The 22,356-nt window shown below is 40.8% G+C and overlaps 1 protein-coding gene across 28 annotated transcripts in view; it reads right to left on the bottom strand.

Annotated features, from left to right (window-relative positions):
* Positions 1-87: 87 nt before the first annotated feature.
* LOC129046378 (uncharacterized) overlaps positions 88-22,356 on the bottom strand; it is a 271,806-nt gene continuing 249,537 nt past the window's right edge. For 10 of the 28 annotated variants that reach the window (XR_010407056.1, XR_010407060.1, XR_010407062.1 and 7 more), the window contains 2 exons: positions 16,882-17,037; positions 88-9,089 (listed from right to left, as the gene is read on the bottom strand). Coding sequence is in view for 1 of the 28 variants with exons in the window: in XM_064577317.1 (XP_064433387.1) it covers positions 3,090-3,162 (73 nt within the window). In the remaining 27 variants the exon portion in view is untranslated. The other 18 variants (XR_010407061.1, XR_010407064.1, XR_010407057.1 and 15 more) reach the window with 14 other exon arrangements.

Raw genomic sequence — 22,356 nt, 5'->3', positions numbered from 1 at the left:
CCTCGTGGATCCTGAAATGAGCTTTGATATACACTAGGGAAGACAAACAAATTAGGAGAGCATACTCTTCCAAGAAATCAACACAGGTTCACAGTTGATACAACATTGCTTTTATTGGGGATTCAAGGGACATATGACAGTCTCATAAAATGTCAACAAAGTCACATTTTGTGCTTGGCTACTCTTTAAAAAAACAAAACAAAAAACCCTGTTTATTTATGAACTCACTTAATGAGAACTGTGTGAGATGTGGCCAAATAATAATCATTTTGAAAACAGGACGACCCGAGCCTCAAGGAGGTCTATGTCAGACAATGCCAGATTTTTATGTGGAAATTTACAACAGTCAAATATTCAGGTACTTCCAAACGTCTAGATGTTTGTCCTTAAGTAGACCCAGCTTAACTGACTTCTTCAAGACGGAATTGCCTACTGAACCTCTGTGTGATCTAGCTGACCACTTTATTAATCATCACTAAATGCTAACTAAATGCAAAGGAGCTGGTAAAGAAGAGTGAGATTTCCTCAATTCTAGCTTTTTAGGGCTGAAGTATTCTTGAGGTAGTTGCATGGATAAGTGAGGATTAAAATAGCAAATAACCATTGGTATTTTCAAAAACATAAGGACTATTGAAACAGTCATGTATAAATATTCATGCAGAAGCACTTACAAATACATACTGTGCATAAAATTGGGTAAGAAAATGCTCATTAGAAGATCTGGTTTATTTAGGTGAGCTAAGAATTCCAAATAAGGATACCATTGAAGACATTATACACATAACTTGAGCCATTATGTGTCCTCTGGGGATGGATCATTGACAATTGCTACATCAAAAGATGTTAGTTTATAACTGGCTATTTTTCACACTGAGGTGGGAAGCCAAAGAGGAGCAAAACTGAAATAATCTCCTAGGTGTTGTGCTCCCTAATCACCCAGAGAGAATGCTTCCCTTGCTCAAATTCAAGTTCATCCTTCATTTAGGCAGGGTGGAGTAGTTCAAGAGCCTCTGAGAGGAGACTGGGCAGCCTAGTGTCTGGACCTGGCTCTGCCAAATGCAAATGTGTGATCTTCTCTAAGTTGCTCTAACTTTGATTTGTCATCTGTAGAAAAGCACATTACAACAGATGAGCTTTAAGTGCCCCCTCTCTTTTTAATTCTCAAAAGTTTGAGATTTCATGCAGAACACAGTGAACAATCTCCTCAACGTCTGGCAAAAAACAATAAAAACCAAAACGAAAGCCTAACATGCTGCTAAGCTCTATTTCCCAATTCTTTCAATTTTCTATCATGAAAATTCTTTCCATCATTCTAACGTGATTTGAGCAGAAAACTGAAAAAAATTGAGGGGATAATTGAATGACATAGCTATTTGTTTACCGTAAAAAACTATCAAGGAATATTCAAGTGGTAATATTGCTACATTGATCACAATATTGGGACTTAGTGCTTTAGATCATGAACTTTGTAATCACAGTTCTGAATGTGAACCCTGTATATGACAGTTTGGCAAGTTACTTGACCTCATTAAACCTTATCTTTAAAACAGGGATAATAGGGCGCCTGGGTGGCTCAGTTGGTTAAGTGACTGCCTTCGGCTCAGGTCATGATCCTGGAGTCCCGGGATCGAGTCCCGCATCAGGCTCTCTGCTCGGCAGGGAGTCTGCTTCTCCCTCTGACCCTCCTCCCTCTCATGCTCTCTGTCTCTCATTCTCTCTGTCTCAAATAAATAAAATCTTAAAAAAAATAAAAAAATAAAAAATAAATAAAACAGGGATAATAACACCATTATGCGGGTTGTTCTGAGTTGCAGGCTTAAGTGAGTTCCTATGTAAAATGCTTAACATACAGTAAGAACTCAATAAATACCAATTACTAAGTTAACAGAAAAAAATCATAAGTTCTCATATTACCACCAATCACTGTCACTTGCTTTAATGGCAAAGAAATACGATGATAATTCTAGGTGACACCCAGGGTGAGAGAAGGGAAGTGTGTGTGTGAAGTCCTTACCATATATGTGTATATACACTGGTACTGAATGTCAACTAGATATGCATATTCATAATTCCCTAAATTCACCACTTAGATTCCTTCCTCCATGGTTTTGCTCACAATACTGCATTCATTTAAAGGACTCTATTTTCTCTTTCCTTTCATCTAAATCTTTAATATTCTTTTTTTTTTTTAAGTAGGCTCCATGCCCAATGTGGGACTTAAACTCACAACCCTGAGATTAAGAGTCTCACGCTCTACCAACTGAGCCAGCCAGGTGCCCCTAAATCTTTAACATTCTTTAAGATTCATCTTGTATTTTCCTCCTTTAGGAACTTTCTTCCCTAAACAGACTAGTTTTGCCCAGATAATGGTGACCGCCTCTGAGCTCTTTGTTTATATCTTCTGTTTTGTTGTGGTCTTAACATCTATAGACCTGAGTTGTTGCTATCTTTTCAAAAGTTTATGTATCTCTGAAGAACTAGATTTACACTCCTTAGAGGCAGTGACCATGTCTTACAGAACCTAGCTTGCTTGATTAAAAGAATAGTTCATTGTTTGGTGTCAGGTGGGATCCTGTGGTATTTCTCGGCTGCCTTATGAGTTTCCACCATTATTTAGCCTTTGGATTGCCTCTGACTACCTTGTTATTTCAAAAGTACTTTATATTCCTTTAGGTCACTCTTCAGATCAAACCATGTGTGGCTAAAAATCAACCTACTTACAGCATTAATTTTGTTCCTTAAAACATGAACACATTTGTGTGATTTTCTATTTTAAAAATTGGTGCATTAATAAGCATATCCATACCAGGGAAATATTTTAGAAATGAATGTCACACTGAATTAAAATACAAACAGAGGAATACACACGAGGAAGGGAAAGTCCTTGGCTCTTTAGAAATCTAGATGTCACTGTGAAGTTTTTTCTGTTTCTTGAAAAGATTGCCTCGTGTTCTGGGAGTTCTATTTCCTGAAATTGCACCATTTGGGGGTGCTGCTTAGCAGGAGAGGTGTCTTCAGGTGATCACTTCCTTTGTTTCAACTTCACAGTTGGCTTGAGCGTCCCTCAGTGCAGCTGTGTCCAGTGCCGTTTATCTCTTTTCACTGGGGAGACCTTCCTGAGGAGGGGGGCTATAGGACCAGCTGAAAGGAACATCAACACAACTAAAAAAATAACAGAACATGTCACAGAAAGTTATCACATTGACTCTTTGATAGAAATAAGTAAACATAAGGATACTTTGGGGGCCATGCTATTTCTAAGTACACATGAAATGCTGCATCACCACAAAGATGTAATGCTCTCTCACTGTTCACTTCGCTGGAGAATCAGTCAAGGAACAGCGCTGCTTGAGTGTGTGAGCACCCCACGCTACTCTGGGAGAAAATGCTCCGTAAGAAAAGCTTCAGGTTTATCCAACAGGCAACTTACTGGAATAGGACACGGAGGAAAACAACAGAAGAACACATGACATTAAGGACAAATTCAAAGAAATCTAAAGACTAAAGGCAAAATAAAATGACTGTGGAGACAGAAGTGCTTAGCAACACAGAGGCGAACGAAGTCACTGGACTTGTTAGGAGTTAATGTCAGTTCCTCGTATTTGTCTTTGTATTTCTAGTACCTGGCTCAGAGCATGACACATTGTGCCCAGTGGAAGAAAGAAGGAAAGGAAGAACAAAAGGGAGGGAGGAAGGGAGAAAAGGAAGAAGGAAGGAAGGAAAGAAAGAAGAAGGGAGGGACGGGCGCCTGGGTGGCTCAGTTGGTTAAACGACTGCCTTCGGCTCAGGTCATGATCCTGGAGTCCCGGGATCGAGTCCCACATCGGGCTCCCTGCTCAGGGGGGGTCTGCTTCCCCCTCTGCCCTCTTCCCTCTCGTGCTGTCTCTCATTCTCTCTCTCTCAAATAAATAAATAAAATCTTAAAAAAAAAAAAAAGAAGAAGGGAGAGAGGGAGGGAGAAAGAATGGAGGTGGAAGGAGGGAGAGAAAGAAAGAGGGAAGAGAAAGGTTTCTGAAATGTACAAGTGGCAGAGAGACAGAGTGTGCAGGGAGGAAAGCAGGGTGCAAGCACATTCAAAGACTTGGAAGCCAGGAAGAGCAGGTTTGCTTAATTCAAGAAGAGATTATACACTCGGAGTGGCTTTAGAAAATAGGGCAGGGGCAATTTTCAGGAGGTTTTGAACATGTTAAGATTTAATTTGGGAAGCGTGGTGTGTTAATGTGACTATTGTGGGTTTTGAAGGGAATATTAACATGATTCAGATGAATCAGATGGAAAGGAAAACGTGAAACTCAAAGGCGTCAACCCAATGGGGTAAAACAAAACCAAGCTGCAAGAAATTAAATGAAGGCAGAAGGACCAAAGAATATGGTCTTAAAATAGAAAGGCAGGTGCTTGTCTGGGTTCCTTCTGTGTTAATGCTGAAGGACATGGGCTTAGAAGTCAGATCAAGAATTTCCTTCTCCCACTGTGTAGCTTTTTTCATTCTTCAGCTGTTCCTCTTTTTTGTCACTGCCCTTCCTGAAAATGAACTTCAGCCCTTACTGTTTTAGCAGCAAGGCAAAATATATTAGTAAATAAAGCACCTGGAGGTGGAATCAAATATAACTTTAAAACCAACAACTGTTGGTACAAACGGACTTCGGATTCAAGGGCCCTGGAGTTGTTCTTCTATTTCTGTATTTTAGAGTAGCTTCGAAAATTCTTAAAGCTGTAAAAACATTTAGAGACCAACTAATCCAACCCACTCATTGCGCAGATAAGGATATATGGGGAGAGCTGTATTAATGTTTCTTTTATTCTACGAAAGTTGTTATGAATGAAATATACTTTGCAGGTGGATTTTAATTTAACTAAAGCCTTTATTGTCAGCCTCTTCATTATGCCAGCACAATGAAGATGCAGAATGAGTTAGGCACAGCAAAAGGGATATACTACCCCATATCACTGATTTACTGCCACAGATCTGCCCTAAACTCGGGATACATTGAAGATGGCTCTCTAGATGGCAGGTATATTTGTTTTCTAAAACCGAATAAATAGCCCAGTGTTACATATTGTTAACAGGTATTTTTCTGTTCTGATCAAGCATACAACAACTGATCCTGGATGAGAAATTAAAAATGTATCTTACAGATTTTAGAACTCAGTATTTTGTGAACAGGGTTTGGGAAGGTGGGGTGCTAAGCTCTTGATACACATGTGTATCTTGATACTCATTTGTGAATAAATGAAAATGTTACTGGAGTAAGGAAGTACACTGCGCACATTTTTTGGGTGACTCCTTTGGGTAGCATAATAATGGAAAGTCCCTGTATACATGAGCAAATGAAAAGTAAAACAATGCATTGCTTTGGTGTTGTATGGATACAGTCCATGCGAAATGCCCCCTTTATAACATGGGCCCCATCATTAAAATGAATTTTGCAGAGTAAATAGTATGAAAATATGAACCACCGTATTTTGGTGTCTATTATGAGTCAAATGTTTAACAAATCAGCCTTCTTTGGGGCCTCTGCCTACTTAATTGGAATGAGTAATATCTTGTATCATCTCAACGTGAGCCTCCCTTGGAATCCTTTTTGTCTCCCAAACATAGAAGCAAAAATTGGGACCCTTGAGTAGCCTTGCTCAGGGTCCCTCTGTGATCTGATGGTAATGATTCTCCAAATTTGCATCAGAGCATCTTCACCTACTGAGCATATAGCAAGTGCCAAGCACCAGGCTGACCAATCAACTCACTGTTTCACTGCCTGGGTTTTTCCTTAATAGCTAGATCTTCGGGGGCTAGCTCCTTGGTGGGGAGGGGGTCTTCAGTCCAATGGAATACCATGTCGAGACACCAAAAGGGAAGTTGATGTTAGTGTGTAAATGAGCTAAGGCAGAGTTTCAGTGATTCAGCATGCGCCATGCAAAATGGAGGAAAAATAGAAAATAAGTTGTTTATTACTGTTATGATTTTGGTTACTTTGATTAAATTAAAATGATCTCTGCCTAAAACCATTTCCCTGGCATTTTATCTCATCCCAGTAAAGGAAATGGATTTCTTATGAATAAGATTTACTATTCTAATATTCTCCATTACTTCACAAATTGTCCAAAGTCTAGATGAAGACTAAATCAGTCAAGAGCAGGCAATATTTTACAACTAATTCAAGTGTCCACAATGACAACCCTCTTAGAGATCATTACTTTCCAATATCTGGGTCACACACATTCATTCATTCTTGCACGAGAACACAGACCATAGAGCCCTTGTCTTCTTATAACAATTAGCAAGGACTTTTTTTGAAAGCTGATTTTAAGAACATTCTACTCAGGAGCCATTTCAAATGATGAGAAATGCCCATGAAAAAAAAAAAAACCTCAAGTAGGCAACATGTAAAGCAACACACAACTATATGCACATTAGTATAATTACACATTGCAAATTATATCGGATGCATCTAATATCTAATTTTTTGAAAGCTGATTCCACTTGAGATTTCAATAACAGCATCAACATTTTGCAGGTGGCTCCTTCTGTATAGTATCCAGAGGGAATTATTCCTCTAATGTGCTTACAACCCTCAAGTAAAAGCCGAAACTCTCCCTGAAAGGACCAATGAACAATGAAACTAGGACTATTACCTTAATAGATTAAGCAAGGGAGGGGGGCGATTCCGCCAAATATAATATTCAGCATGGTTATTTATCCTATCTATGCCTTCTGTGCATACGATCCTTATTTGCTTCAAGCAAGAAGAAGCAAACTTAAACACGACCCTCATTAGAAATTGTGTGTGGGGGGGTTCATACATATATTCTGAGGCAATGATATGAAAAGCGAAGGGGTTGACGAATTTTTAGAACACCAGATAAATGAGAAATGTGCAACCGAACGGAGGATTACACCTTTGACTGAAGACAGAGAGCCCTACATTAAATTCTGCTCTTCTAGAACACAGGATTAATTTGTCCTAAAGAGGATGCCAGATCAAAGCTCCATTTTGAGGAACAGTCTTTTGTCCTCATTTTCTGTATGAATCAATCAATTATCAAATAACCAAATATGTATTTGTGATCTTGGAGAATGGAGCATATTATTCAAGTTGATTGGATCCATTTTCTTGATTCCTCCTTAAAGATCTTTCTGCTAATTAGTCAGGGTTACTATTGAATTATTTAATTATCTGCACTTTTGTGCAATGAAATATGTTGTCATATCACATACTTCATCATGCTGTTGCTGTTCACACTTAATGATGTCTCTATAGTTAGCAGTTTCCTTTGTTCTGCTCAGTAAGTGGTTTTAGAAAGGGGGTGGGCCGGGAAGGAGGAGCCTTGGGGTTTGTAAAATAAAATCATACATTCCTGGGGCACATGCAAAACTTTATGCATTTACATGAATCTCTTTTTAGAAATTAAGTTGCAAATCCATTTGGAATAAGCTAAGAGGCACATGTCGGTGACTTCGAAGGCAGCCAGAACGATATTACTATACCTTGGACATCTCTCCAGTGCATTTCCACTGCGGTGCAATGGGAAAGCGATTTAATTTTTTTTTTTTTTTAATCAGCAAGGAATGTCTTTAACAAGGAAGAAGTAAATTATGATAATTACTCTGAATGGTCGGATCCTTGAGCATTACTAATTAGCATTTATTGCCTGGATTATAGAACAATACATGTGAAACCGAACTGCGATTGCTCTTTTATGTTGAAGAACTGAAAAAGGCAATGGAGCAAAAAAGGCAGTATCATCAGGACTGTAGTCTGGTAGTTTCCATCTCCTTGAGACTGGGCAGAATTCCGCACTTACGAAATACACAAATGTGGCCCTCAATATTTCTGGCCCATTCATTTTTTGTGTTGGGCACATATTTACATGATATCATAGTCATGAGAGACTCATGAGAGGAGTAACATTTTGGCTATGATGTCACTTGGGGACAGTTTTACCCATTGTGAGAGTTTAACAATAAAGGGCACGAAACCCGCCGTTTCAGAAAATATACATTTTTCTGTAGAAATTTTGACTCAAAAAAATGAAACAAAGAACTCAGTTCTTAGTGAATAAAATTTTACATTCACCTCCCCACTTTCTCTTAGGGGGACCACAGTTGCAAATAATTGAGAAGAAGCAATTGGCATGTGGCGTGAGAGCCTTTTTTTTTTTTTTTTTGCATCAGTAATTTGTAATAAAATAGATTCTGAAATTAGAAATAAATGAGATATTAATCAACGGGCAACATCAGTCATGTAAATAAAGGCCACTCAAATAATTTGGCAACGGAAATGGCCAAATAACCCGGTAGGTAGAAGAGAAAGAGAGGAAAATTAACCATCCATCACCCCCCCGCAGTCTCACGGGTTCCTCCACACCCCACTACAGCAAATGAAGAGAAAAGGATATGGTAAAATATAAAGCCAGTGCTAAATACAGTCGCTAGTCTTCCCAATACCTTCCATGGATTCCCTCCCCTGATCCTTTTTAGTATGAAAGAATAAGTTTGACTAAATCTGTGAGGAGATTAAACAGGCTGGTGATAAAAATTAATTCTGCTGAATGAGCAAATGCATTTGGATGGCAGAGATGCAAATAAGATAATACTTTTCTTTTCCTTTGACATACCAAGCGGATTAGTTTAGAATGTTAAATTTGATTTTATTAGAATATATTAGCAGTGTTTTAATTAATACCAATCAAACATTTTCTTTCCCTGGGGCTTGATGTGTTCCTAACGCTTTCTAAATCATCTGTTATTTCTCCATCAAAAACCGCCCCCCCACACCAAATTACCAAAGCCTTTTGTTACGTTCTTCATCATTTTACTGTATTCGACAGAAAACTGTTTACCTAAAGGTGTCTTGCCCATAAAATTAGCTCCCAGGTGCTGGATTTAAAATGAGTACTGTTCATTAGTACAGTTGATTTTTTTTTTTTAAAGGTAGAATTAGAGACTCAAAAATAAACATCTTCTGTGTTTTTCTTTTGGGGAAAAATGTTGCAAAAGGAGTTTTGGCTGGTTCGTATTACTTGGCTTTCTTCTCAGTAGAGCTTCCTAGAGCTGTTAAATTTCCAACTGCATTGGTTTTGAGCTGGCACTTCTTTGGAAACAGAGGCAAAAAAAAAAAAAAAAAAAAAAAGGAATTAAAAAAAAGGAGGAGGGGGAGAATCTAGTTAAAAATATGGTGAACCAGTATGCCCTGTGAACTGAATTGTAACTGTGTATTCCAAGGAGGTGCTGCATTGCATTGCACTCATTATACGCTCCTTTTCTCTCAAGCTTCCTGTCCTTCTGTGTCCGAAAGCTCCAGTTCACGTCTTTTTCTTTTCTTCCCGCAACGCAAACTGCCCCCCCCTCAATTCCCCGCCTTATTTTTTTTTTTTTTATCTGCCAAGCTGGATTTGCACTTTTAAAGATCAGTATCAATAATGCCCTGCTTGTTTCGGTTGCGCTCCCCCTTTAAAAGACAGCTCTCTCTAATTGATGCGTCTGGGCTAGTCTAGACTGGTAGTGATTGAACCAACCACCAATTATGTTATTCATTTCACTGAACTTCGCTGATGGGCTTGGTGAGGAAGAAGGGGTGTTGAGAAACCTGCCCTTATACTGGAGCAGTCCCCTGCTGAAATACAAAATCCTGTGTGTCGTTGTGCACTCCTAAATGCCCGTGTGATCAGTTGTGATAGCAACCTCAGGGCATGAACAATCCACTCGAAAACACGTAAAAAACCAAAAGAGTGCCTTGGAATACGAACTGTATCACTTGTATTAAATTACTATCCTCTTACCCTTTAAAATCACAGAAGAATGATATCCAGCATGTTTTTATTGGCCCATGCATACATTTTCATAGAATTAACTGCAGATATATTGTGACTTAGTAAAACACCAAATGTTTTCCAAATATTTGATACGAATCATGTGGCACTATATATCCATAAGTTAAATAGATCCCTTTCCATAATTTCCAAATACCTATGCACACACGTCTGCTAAGATGGGGAAAAATCATTAATCCATTGTGCAGAAACCAAAGGATGACTTGAAAATCAAGTAACTCTTTTCTCTGAAGCATATTCAGGCTACCAAAGGCTGGAAAGTAATATTTAAATAGTACAACTACACAAGAGGTCTCAACAAAAGACATGGTGCACGGTTCATTTTCTCGATTCAGTTTTCTGATACAAAATGGTTTCTTGACTACGATTTGGAGTCAATGACTGAAATTGCAATAAACACTTAAAAAAAAAAAACACAGGAAAAGAACAGTTTCCTTAACCTTTGACTACACGTATAAAATAAGGTTACAGCCAATATAGAGTCTTTAAAAGAAGAAAGCATTTGAAGTCAGGACTGATTTAGGTATTTTCTAAAAATAGAAGATAAATGTTGGCCCAAGGAGAAAACTGTTTAAATAAAACTGTATATTGGAATTTTTCACAACAAAGGAAAGGTAAGTTACTGTTTCTCTTCAACTATGAGATAGATCTGAATCACTAAAATTATTCTGTCATGAAAAGTTACGTTTTCAGAAAACTGCAAACTAGGTAAGCAATTATCTTAAGAGAAGATTATTTTCAATGTACAGTTTGCTGTTATAAATAACTTTGTTAGATTGAATTTAAATCCTGATAAATTTTTTCCAACCTTTAAATGAAGAATAATGGGCATTGATTACTCCCCAAAGATACAACAATTGCATGTGCGTGTGCTGTTGTTATTTCTTTCCATTCATGTATTTAGAAAATATATTTCTAATCCCTATTACTTTTAAACTCCCGGTTTATAACATTTTAAAACAGATGCCCAGCAAGAAGGCTACATCGCTCCTCTTATTTTTTTAAATCTTGCAAAGTAATGCAAATTGAATCTTTATGAACACCGTAAATTTCATCCTCCGTGTAGAATAGCAAGAGTAGAATTTTTAGCCTATTAATATTTTAGCCCAAACTACTGGTTTGCCCCCATCCGTGTCTGCGTGTTCACTGCCTAGCCATATATGATACATACATGTGAGTACTGAATGTATAACATGTCCACATGCCCATTTTAATTGGACACAATTTTAAGATTAACTGTTGAGTTTAAAAGTTGGAGGCACGATGCATGCTGGGACTTCAGCTGATATGTTCTGAGGTCAAGCACCAGGTACTGAGCTGTTCTTGTTACGCTCGGATAGTACTGCGTGTTGCTCTCAAGAAACAGACCATGGTGGATGAGTTCCACAAGCCTCAGGCACAAGTAACACACACACAGACACACACACAAAACAGCCAACACGCTCTTATAACAGAATATATACCTACTTCAACAGAAATCCAGGAGCTGCCACTTTCTGGTCACCTGACCCCATCTAACAATGCAAACCTCAGAGGTGCACTCAATCCCTTCAGACAAACTTTTTTTTCTTTTGTTTTTGCTTTAAAGAAAAAAGTTCCACCAAATTTCCAGGATGCCAAGGCACGACTCGCAGCTCCCAAGAGCCTAACCCGTGGATTTAAACGGTAAACATCACAAGTTAGGGTCTCAGGGATTGAGAGGAGTGCAACAAATTGTTCTTTCTTGAGACAAAGCAAAGCAAAACAAGAATGACAGGCAATTTCTGTTCCAGGTTCATGACTCAAAGGCAACAAACAGGTGGCAGGGTATTCCCTCACTCTCGAAGCTTCCTTAGGTCACAAAATTTAGATTCCACATAAATATCATCTATTCAAACACACACATAGGCAGGATCTGTGGATAGGTATACATACCTGAACACACAATCGCGTGTATATCAGAGAAAACTCTTTGAAGCTTTGGGCAAAACAGTTTTACTAAAATGAAAAATAATATGCATAGACCCAGAAACGCTGCCGTTTTTAAAACCATGGTCTAAAACAAGGATTAAATGCCCTTTCAAAGCTTGAACTTAGAGCTAGCATAGCTGACGGTGAGGAAAATACGAGGCATCTCCTTCCCCCTGGGCAAGCATGCCGCATGCAAAATCACAGAAATCAGGCTTTCAGGAGAAGACCAAGAAGTAGGGTTTGGAGGCCATGAAAGTATAAATACGAATAGCGTTTTAAACTCACCCATTGGAAGCGGAGCAGGGCTGAAGCCTCCCGTAACACCATTCCAAGCAAGGGGGGGAAATGTGAGCTCGCAGTGCGCTAGCCTGGGCGAGGTGTTTCAATAGAGGACCGACAACGGGGCGGGCAGGGACGGGAGGCGGGGGCAGGAAGCATTACACCAAATCTAGAGACTGTAACTCTGTAGTTTATGCTTTGACGAGGGAGAAAAAAGGCAATTTGGTGGAAGTGCAGGGAGGGGCTGGGACTGATCAAATTTTGAAAGTATTCGGTTAAAAAATTTTTTTAATTCTTTCTTTTTCTTTTCTCTTTCTTTCTTTCTTTCTTTCTTTCTTTCTTTTTTTTTTTTTAAAGAATGAGAAACCTCCCTAGAGCTGCTTTAAAAAATTTCTTCCTTCTTTCTTTAGCGTACACTTTGCCAGTCAGTCCTGCAAACAGGGCCTCCTCTGCATCAGCTGCTTGGCTGAAGCCAAGGCCAAATCACGCAGAGCCAGCACCAGGCTGTCATTTGGGAGGCGAGGTGGGAAGGGGTGGGTGCAGGCTGGGGAGATTCGTCTCCCCCGCCCCACTCCCGCCGCCAAACCTTTGGAGCCTTTTGCCAATATTTCAGAGGAATCAGAAGCCTAATTCCCATCCATCTTCGCAGAAGCTACCGGTTCTGTACCTGAGAGAGAGTCGCTTTTCCCCCCGTCTGCCTGGAAGCTGAGGTTTTCTGTGCCAGGGGTTCTCATGCCGCCTCCAGAATCGAAAGGGAAGGGAGGGAAAGTGGGTGGGTAGAGAACTCTCTTAAAAATTTTTCTTCCCCCTTTTCTCTTTCATTTATTCTTTCTCTTTCTTTTTCTTTCTTTCTCTCTCCCTTCCTTTCTCCTTTTTTTTCTTCTTTTATTCCAGCCTAAGCAAGGTAGATGGCTGGCTAGTCAAAGAGAATGACAAAGCAGCCCCTGTGAGGAAGGCATTGGAGGGGCCTCCAGCACTTAGTAAAAATGCTAAATATTTGGTATATATTTCCATATGCAACTAAAAACCGTTAAAGCTCCAGGCTCTTCCCCTGTCTACCCCCCTCTTCCAAAATAGAATCATACCAGCAAGACAGCTAAATTATGCCTCCTTTACCTCTGCACAGGGTCTATTCAGCATCCCCACCCCCCTATCTTCAAGACAACTTTTTTTTTTCTCACCTCTGGAGGTTCTTCTCAGGCACGATCGTCCGGTTCAGTTCAGGGTTTCTCCTTTCTCTCTCACTTTCCTTTTCCTCCCAGAAAAGCTAGTCCGTCATCAGCCTACCTTGCTTCTCTCTCTGTCTCAACGTCTCTCTCCCGTTTTCTTTTACTATTAAAAATAATAATAATAATGGCCCTTTCGACATAGCAGCATGAAGTGGCTGCCTTTGAGAAAGCACATTTAATCTTTGCTGGCTCCCCTAGGCTTCAGTGAAGAAGGAGAAGGCAAGAAAAAAAGGGAGCGAGAGAAAAAAAGATTGTAAGGGAGGCTGTTGACGGACAGCAAGCATCAGGCACAAATCAGCGACAAGTTGAATTTTCCTAGACCACACTGCCCCCTTTCTTCTCGGCTCTCTCCCTGGGCTCCTGGAAAGCCCGAGTGTCTGGTTACAGGAGGCAACGGGTCTCCTTTTGCCAACCATGGTGCAGATTCCTCGCATGCCTGCTTAAATCTCTGGCAGAATAAGGAATCAATATCCCCCTCTAATCACCTTTAGCTCCTCTACGGCTTCCCTCCTTTTCTGAGAAGCCACTTGGCTCTCCCCGCCGCTCCCCCGCCCTGCCAGGCTCCTCCATACAAAGCTTGCGGTCCTGTCATTTCTCACTTCCTTCCATATCTTGGAGACAAGCCTCCCTTCTAATATCCTCTCGCGCTCACTCCCTCTCTCCGTTGTAGTGTCTCATCCTGACTCGCAGCCCCGGATGCACTAAGGCATCTCCCTGACTACTAATGAGACCAAAAATACACCAGCAGGTCAGGGGGAAGGCCAGACATTGTATTATACAAATACAGAAAAATCCTCAGCCTGCTAGATCCAGAGATCAGGTATCATGTTTTCTAGAAAGGAGAAAAAAAAAAAAAAAAAGGGAGGAAGGAGTGACGAAGAGAGACCACAGTGCAGTTCTCTGCCTAATTGTTCTGCACCCCACAGGCATTTAAAACACCTAAGCATGTTGGAGTGCAGGTGGTGCATTTTGTGAATCTTGGTGGGTTTTCTTTATGGACGGAAAGTCAACAGTGCCCAAATACTTCTTTGAAATCGGCATTTAGAGAGATAAAAGAGCAGTGATTCAAATCTATATTTAAAATACGCACGCTATTCAGGGGTGAGCTGACTACAATGCTAAAAATCTCTTTCCTTTCAATAGCAGGTTTTGCTCGCTGACTATATTTGCCGTATGTACTAATTTACCACTTACGTTCCCGTAGATTTCGAAATGAACTCATCAGTCACTGTAGCTCATCCTAACCCTTTACTTCCACTGCAGACGTTTTCCTTCTTTCTGAAGGAACTCAAATGTCCATCAGATACATACACACTCCATTGATCAGCCTAAAGCCCCTTGATAATGATAAGTAATCATTCAGACGACAAAAAAAAGTGGCACAAGATAAAAATGAAAGACATCCTGAGTTGAGCAGGGGAGCGTCTGCCCTCATGTCTGTTGGCGTGCATTTTCAAAGCTCGGCTACACGTTGATCCTGGAAAACTGGTAGCTCCTGAAAATCGGGGTCTCTACCTATCTATACACACAGTGGGTATATCGCCATCTTCACCCGATTTTCCTGCCTAGAATCATGCAGACACCAGGCCGTGCTGTGTTAAGTATAAGGCTGCGTTCTGTAAATAGCAAGAAAGGGAGGGAGGTGTCTGAGGATGCAGGTTTCCTCCAAGTCAATGTTTTTTAAAGGTAGCTTCTTTGTGCTCAGCTCAGACACTGTGCTTTGTCTCTCACTGTGAGACCTGCAGCACAGCTGGATGCCAAGGACAAGGAGAAGGAAAAGCACAAATGAGGAGACACAGAGAGAGGAAGAAGGGAAAGGAGAAGAGAAGAGAGGAGGGGAGGGGAGGGGAGAGGAAGGGAAGGGACGGGAGCGGAGAACATATCCAGGCAAAAAGAGAAAGACTTACAATCATAGTGTTGGATTCCCTTTAATACTTTTTTTTTTTTTTCATTATTGGGAAGGAGAAAGAGATGGTTGGCAGTCTTGGTGACTGGGTTAGAATCTTTTTCAGATTTGGCTAATAGTGTGTTTGCACTAGACTGATGAGAAAAAAAGAAACATGCTAGAATAATCATAAAGGGTGGAGCTGTCAAAAAAAAAAAAATCTTTGACTCACTGGGTGCCTCCCTGTAACGCCAAAATGAATCATTCCTAACCAGAATCACCAATTGTCTTAGTGAGCTTGCATATGAAGGCCAGATTATGGGAATCATGTCCTTTCACTCATCTTCAGAAAGGAAAGGTAAACAGAGGATGTAATTTCCTGAGACTCTCCTAAACCTCTCTACCTTCACAACAACAGTTTAGCATGATTTTCACATGCTAAGCTAATTTGCCCCTGTCTGTGTTCACTCTGCTTACAAAAATATACAAATATATGAGTTATGAAAGTTTTGCTATGAACACATCATTTTCTCTATACAACTCAGCGATGTCTTTGGAGGATACTTATTTCAAGCAGTTAACACCTGACCCCAATTTCTGTGGGTAATTAGTGAGCTAGATAACCACACAAAGTGGGTAATTATTTAGTACCCAAGGGTACGCTAGAAGTGGGTAGTGGTTTTGTTAACAAAAGCACATCTCTAATTATTGTATCTATGATGGGTGTTTTAAAAATACCAGTTACTATATCAAGTGAACCATGATAAATAAGTGAACTATTTTGCTGTCCTTAGCATATTATAGATGTATATTCCATCATGGTTAATAATAGTTACCTCTCTTGCACGGAGTGTTGTGAAGATTAATTAGTTAACATCTGTAAGACTCTCAGAGATGAAATGTGCTAGAGAGTTTCTACATACAGTATTATTATTGTTACTACTATCTTGGCTAGTAATCCCAGGATGAGAGAAGCTTAAGGAGTGGATGCAATAGTCTGGTCTCTGTCTTGGTCTGAAAAAATGCTGAGATTATAAAGGTAATGAATTTGATTGTGGGGACTGGTCTCCTATCTGCCCGAGTCTAAAACAGGTGGTAAGAGAATCAAAAGGTAAATGCGATTTCATTGGCAGCTGGCTCAGGATGGATCTGAGGAACCAGGGTAGGAGATGGGGAGAGGGAGGAGCAGACGGAAGGAGTCAGGGATGGGCCGGGAAGGAAGCTGAATCAGCCGGACCACACCCTCCTTCCAAAGTCCTTCTATCCTTCCCTTTGATGAGCAGCAAATATGCACAAAAATCCGCAAAGAAGACATCCCTGCAAGTGCCGGGACAAATTCATCATAATTACAATCAATCAGCCAGATATATCGTATTTATTCTGGAGAAGAACAATCAGTACAAATTACTTTAACAAATGCAGATACATTTTAAAATATTACAGTGTTGAGAATAGGCACGCACAAATCAACTTCAGATATTTTTAACCCAAGATATGAACACCAATGAAGAAACACTTTCTAATTCAATTGCTTTTTTGAATCAGCCCCAAGATGGGAAGGGGATATTATTTATTTCTGCTGTGAAAGAAAGAAAAGAAAAAGAAAGGAAAGGAAAGGGGAAAAATAAAGAAAAGAAAGCCTCATGCTTTTAGGGGCCTTAATTCTGGAGAGCAACCAAGCCTTGAAAACAAACAACAACGAAAACTTACTGCTTCTTTCTCTGTCAATGTCCATCTCCTTGAGCCGGCTGTCTGGCGTCTGGCTGAAGCAGGACAGACAGAGGCTTCTGAGATCCAAATCTTCTAGGAGGCTCACCACATTTTTTCTTTCAAAGCAAGGTTGTCCTGGGGATTAACCCTAGGAGTCTGGGAGATGGGAAGCATGTGGGAAGGGTGAAGGGAAATATGCAAAGATATTGTATTCAGCCCCGTTTAGGATATCTAGGGAATAGGAGAGGAGAAGGACCCCATCAGTCAGCCAACAGGTACCACGGCCGAAACCTCTGCTGGAGGACAGCCTCCAGGACACGTGTTTATGCTGTGATTGGAGGCCAGTGGTGTGATGAGTGCATTTTAAGAGTTTGGGAGCAGAGGGAAAATTTCTCCAAAAGCCACCCAAGCCAGGCTTCTGACCTGAAGCCCAGTATTTGTCACCCCCTCTCTGAGCTCAGAACTACAAAGGCTGACTGGCATTCCCCAACCCGCCCAGCTCCTTTCAAACCCACAGACTGTGCCAGACTGGCCCCACCTCCCACTGCAGCAAATTCTGTAGCCCCGTTTCATGCTGCGTTGTAAGGAGCCAGATTTCCGTTTTAATTGTCCTACCTGGCCTTCCCCTCTGCCACTGCCCCTGGTTCTTGGTGCCTGGCACAATTTCAAAGTCCCCACCAACTGCTTCCCCTCCCCCATCATCATCGGAAACACCTCTAGTTCTCCCCTCCCCCCATTTTTAGGTCTAAAATGTTTTTATGCCCAGCAGCTTCCCTCATCTTTGGCCACCACCATCCCGTTTCTTTGGTCTCTCACACTCTCTTGTTTGACCTTTTTTGGTTTTGCCATGTCAAAATTATAGTTGTATCTCATGTTGTGGACTGAAAACCCAAACCAAAAGTCAGTGACTAACATCTTCCCCTCCCCAGCCCCCCATATTAACATAGCTGACCATCTAGTTCATCTCAGGGCATTTCCCAAAAGCTCACCTACAAAAAAGCTGAAGCCAGGAGAGAACAGGTGTGTGTGTGTGTGTGTGTGTGTGTAGTGATCCAACTATATGAATACAGTGGGAAAGTGCCTAATGGACATGCAGGGAAGGAAGAACAGAAAAAAGGTCTGGTATATTTGTGGATATTTAAGATAAAAGCAACAGAAGCTAATTATTACAAGAACTTATAGGGAAAAAGGTTGTATTTTTATGTATATATTTCTATGTATATGTATATAAAAACACATACACACACACACAGTCTGTATCGAGTTTCCACACATCACAATATCCTCAGGGTATACACACTGAACAGTGACAGCCAGGGCCCACATGGTTTTGTAGTTAGAGCATGAATATGAAAACCTTCTGGGATGGATTGGAAGAAGACAAATCCCGTAAGTCACCTGCCCTTTCCCCCATTGTCTGGGCTTAGAAGCTAGGAAGGTCTATAGCACCTCTCCCAGTGGCTGCCATGACTTGACGCTCACCATCCCTCAAAGCGTTTGTGCTCTGAACCTTACTACTTAGGTATTCATTGCTTTAACATTGCAGTTCTGTTCTCTGTTACTCCTCCAATAGCCGCCATTGAGGTTCTTCTCTGTGACAGAGGCTTACAGATAAATAATATGGCATTTAGTCTTCCAAAGCCATTGCCAGTGTTTTACAGAGGCAGGGAAGAAGGTATGAAATAGTTAGAATTGCCCAGCTCTGTGGGGCACTGTGAGGACTTGAACCAGGTCTAACTCCATCAGCCTGGTCTTTCCTCTGTATCATTATGTTCTTTGACTCTTGTCTCAGTGTAAATGACACTTTCCACAGTTCATCCCCTCGAATTAGTCTAGTTTCTCCTTCGATGTATTTTCCATAGGACTCTGTACTTACTCTACCTTAATATTTATTCATTCTTTTCATTGAGCTCAATTTGGCCAATAATTATTTATTGAGTACTTGACTGTATGTCAGGCACTGTGCAGGCAGTGTAATTCCATCAGCTGGAGGAGAGACAATGATGCTCTGGGGTTGACAGTGTCCATAGACTATGCTGTCTCTATCCCCAAGCTCCAAGGTGAATGGAGAGAGGGGCTGTCACGTGGTCACTTTTGAGTTTCTGGTATACAGCATAGCACCTGGCGAACAGCAAAAGTTTTTTTAATAAACTTGTATGCTGATGTGGCTTTGATTGGAACTTTTTGAGAGAGCTGAGTTCATGTCTAAATAACCCTTAGAATAATGCTTAGTCCAATGCCACGTAAAAATAACATTTAGGGCACCTGGGTGGCTCAGTTAGTTAAGCATCTGCCTTCCGCTCAGGTCATGATCCCAGGGTCCTGGGATTGAGCCCCACGTGGGGCTCCCTGCTCAGTGGGGAGCCTACTCCTCCCTCTCCCCACCCCACCCCCGCTCATGCTCTCTCTCACTATCTCTGTCTCTCAAATAAATAAATAAAATCTTTTTTCTTAAAAAAGTAACATTTAATAAAGGGTGAATTGCAGCCTTAATTGCAAAGAATTATACTCTGGCTGAGGTCCCACTTATATGTTTATTTGTATTTCTGAAAAATAGCAAATTGGTCTATCTAACTCATTCTAAATGTTCTGCAGTCATGCTGTTTCTGTTTGAAGCCAGACAAATTCTGTCTAAAATCTTACTGATCTGTGGATTAGGAGGTAATATCAAGTGATAAAGTGTCCAGGATGACGTGGCTGTGAAGGACTATTCTGGGCTACATGCAGGGAGGGAGATCTCTTGCACTTTAAAGTGTGTGGGTAAGTCCAGATCTGAGATAAGCAACCCAGCTCAGATGCCCTCATTTCAGAAAATGAGGCTGAGAAGCTAGAAATGGTTCATGACCATATGACCTCAAGGCTCCAGAGTTTCATAATACGTATTCTGAGAAAAAGGTTAGACAAGTCCTTACTTTGCCTAAGGGAAGAATATTTAAGCGTTTATAAGTGGTATTCTTGGCAGGCTAGCTTCCATCTTAGTCTTCACCCGGGCAATTCTTGTCTCTGACGAGGGGAGGGCAGGAGGTACGTGATGATGGCGCTCAGTCTGTCCTTCAACAAGCACTGATGCACATTCGAAATTTCGACACCCCTCAAGTTTCTAAAGATGCATCCCTTTAGGGGGCTGATGGCAACTCTCAAGGGAGAGCTGGATGTATAACCACAGCCCTCCTACTCCAGCCCCTAAACTCTAAACATACTTTAGATGTGAACTATCTAAATTCCCTCAACAAGAGTCCCTCATTAATTGGCAAAAATATTCCCAGGAAGGGGAGGATGAGGAAGCTGCCTTATGCACCAATCAGCAAAGCCATCTTCCTAAAGCAATGAGACTTTGAACCAGTAGGGAGCAGTGTTTGGTACCAGCAGTCTGTGGCTCAAATGGTCTCAAAAGAAGTCATCTGGCAGATTTTATACCCCAAATCCCTAAGAGTTCCAAATGTCAGGCTAAATACTTGAATTTTTGCTTAGTAAAAAAAAAAAAAAAAAAAAAAAAAAAATTTTTTTTTTGCTTTCCTTAGCCTTTTAGGATATTAGGGGAAATCAATGGTGAGAGAAGTCTTCAGCATATATATTTAATAATATTTTTGATATGAATATGTAAAATAATTCCATTGCCTCCTTATGCCTCATTGGGTGAGCTTCAGAGGACTTTTCTTGGCTTCTAGATTAACTCCATACAAGGACTGGAGTTTATCCGATGGGCCCATGTTGTTTGGGAAGCCCTCTGGAAGGTAATCCATGGTCCACTGCCTTGGGGTCTGACTTTACCAGTTTGTAAGTAGTACATTTCAATAGCCTTTTGAGTCTAGGCAGGTAAAAGAGAGAAGCTCGGACTCCTACATAATAATGGGTAAACTTAGAGAGAGAGAAATAGAGAAAATCAAGGCCCTTCTAGAGGGTGAGATCCCTAATACCTGTGCACTAATAGAATTAAGCCTGACATTATAAAAAGCATTATTCTTGGCTGACACACGTCATCTAAGAGCCAAGTTCTATTTTGGTCTAGGTTCTCTGCCATTCATTAGGTTTAAGCTGGCAAGCAAAGAGGCATATTTCTGCCCCTAGAACTTTTGAAGATTGAGATTGTCAGGCCAAGAGTCTAGAGATTATATGAGACCAAAGATACAGGCCAGTGACTTGGGCTGGAGTCACTGGTATATATTTTTGAAATTGCTACAAAGCCTGGAGGTTGTTGAGGGAAAGGAGAGAGGTGGGGGAAGGGGAAGGCTTTGGAAGCCAAGAGTGTAATCCAGTCTTATTGATGCCATGGTTCCTAGAGACATCTTTGGTGACCGAGTTAATGCTCTTTAGAAGATTGGGCCCCATTTATAGTATTCACCAGCTCTGGATCCCTAAGTGCTTTCCAGTATAAAGGAGAGAGGTATCAAAGGCAATGGTCCATCAGTAAGCAGAGATTGGGCCACAATTCAGATTCCAAAGTTTCCAGTCAAACCCCTAGGACTGTATCTCACCTTTTCATAATGGAAATAAAGTCAAAACACACTCCTTCTCCTCTTTTAGACTTAGTCTCTTCAGATTTTTTTTTTTCTATTTAGGTTCTAAAGGTTTAGGATAAGGGGAGGGAGAAGCAAATATTGTCATATCATTATTCCCTTTTCATAGTTGGGAACTGAGGCAATTAGTGGCTAAATACCTTTCCCAAGAAGGTTGTTATAGCACCAAGAATAGAATCTAGGTCTCCCAGCCCAGCTGTTAGGAGGAAAAATGAGCTAATGTGTATGAACTGCCTAGAGTTCATTGGGAGTAGGTGCGAATCCAAGGTATCGTTCATAATAATCATACCCCGTGCCTCTTGGTTTCCCCCATTATTAACTAATGACAGCACAGTAAGGAAGGGCTTCAAAAAGATACAATTAAATTTACTTGATCTTTTGTGAAATAGATGAGTTTCAAAAGCAGTGAGTGTGCAGAATTAATAAAATTAAAAGAACACAGTAACATAGTTTGAGACACATTTCAGGGACTGAGGGGCCTCAGCAGCATCAGAATTCCTGCTAAGATTCAAATGGAGATAGATGAATAGGGGATGAATAGGGAACACTCTGGGGAGACACTGAGGAATATTTTAAAGGTGGAAACTGCTACCTCAGAGATTTTAAGCATGGCACGTTCGACACTCATCAAAGAGTCTCTCCAGGCCTCAAATAGCAATGACATGAAGACCACAGGGAACTCCTTTGGAGCAAGCGAGGCCAGCCTTCTGGGGTCTCATGCTTTGCCCTTCAGGAATGTTAGACTGCACACTCCAATCTAGGCAGGTACAGAGCAAACCAACTATTGTTGGCGACCAAACTGCACTCCCAAATGAGGGGAGGTTAAGTGAATTTTCTGGCATTCTTAAGTCTTCCAAGATTCACTGTGATATTTTGACTACCTAGCCCAAGTCTAGAAAACTGTTGAGTTTACGGGCCCCTGGGTCTCTTAGCTCTGCAGATATTTATCATGCACTGC

Source organism: Mirounga angustirostris, unplaced genomic scaffold, assembly GCF_029215605.1.
Source record: "Mirounga angustirostris isolate CCGP_5_RB_7025 unplaced genomic scaffold, mMirAng1.0.hap1 SCAF_13, whole genome shotgun sequence".
NCBI lineage: Eukaryota > Metazoa > Chordata > Mammalia > Carnivora > Phocidae > Mirounga > Mirounga angustirostris.
The sequence above is the reverse complement of the archived record's forward strand: the minus strand, read 5'-3'. Positions and strand labels throughout refer to the sequence as shown.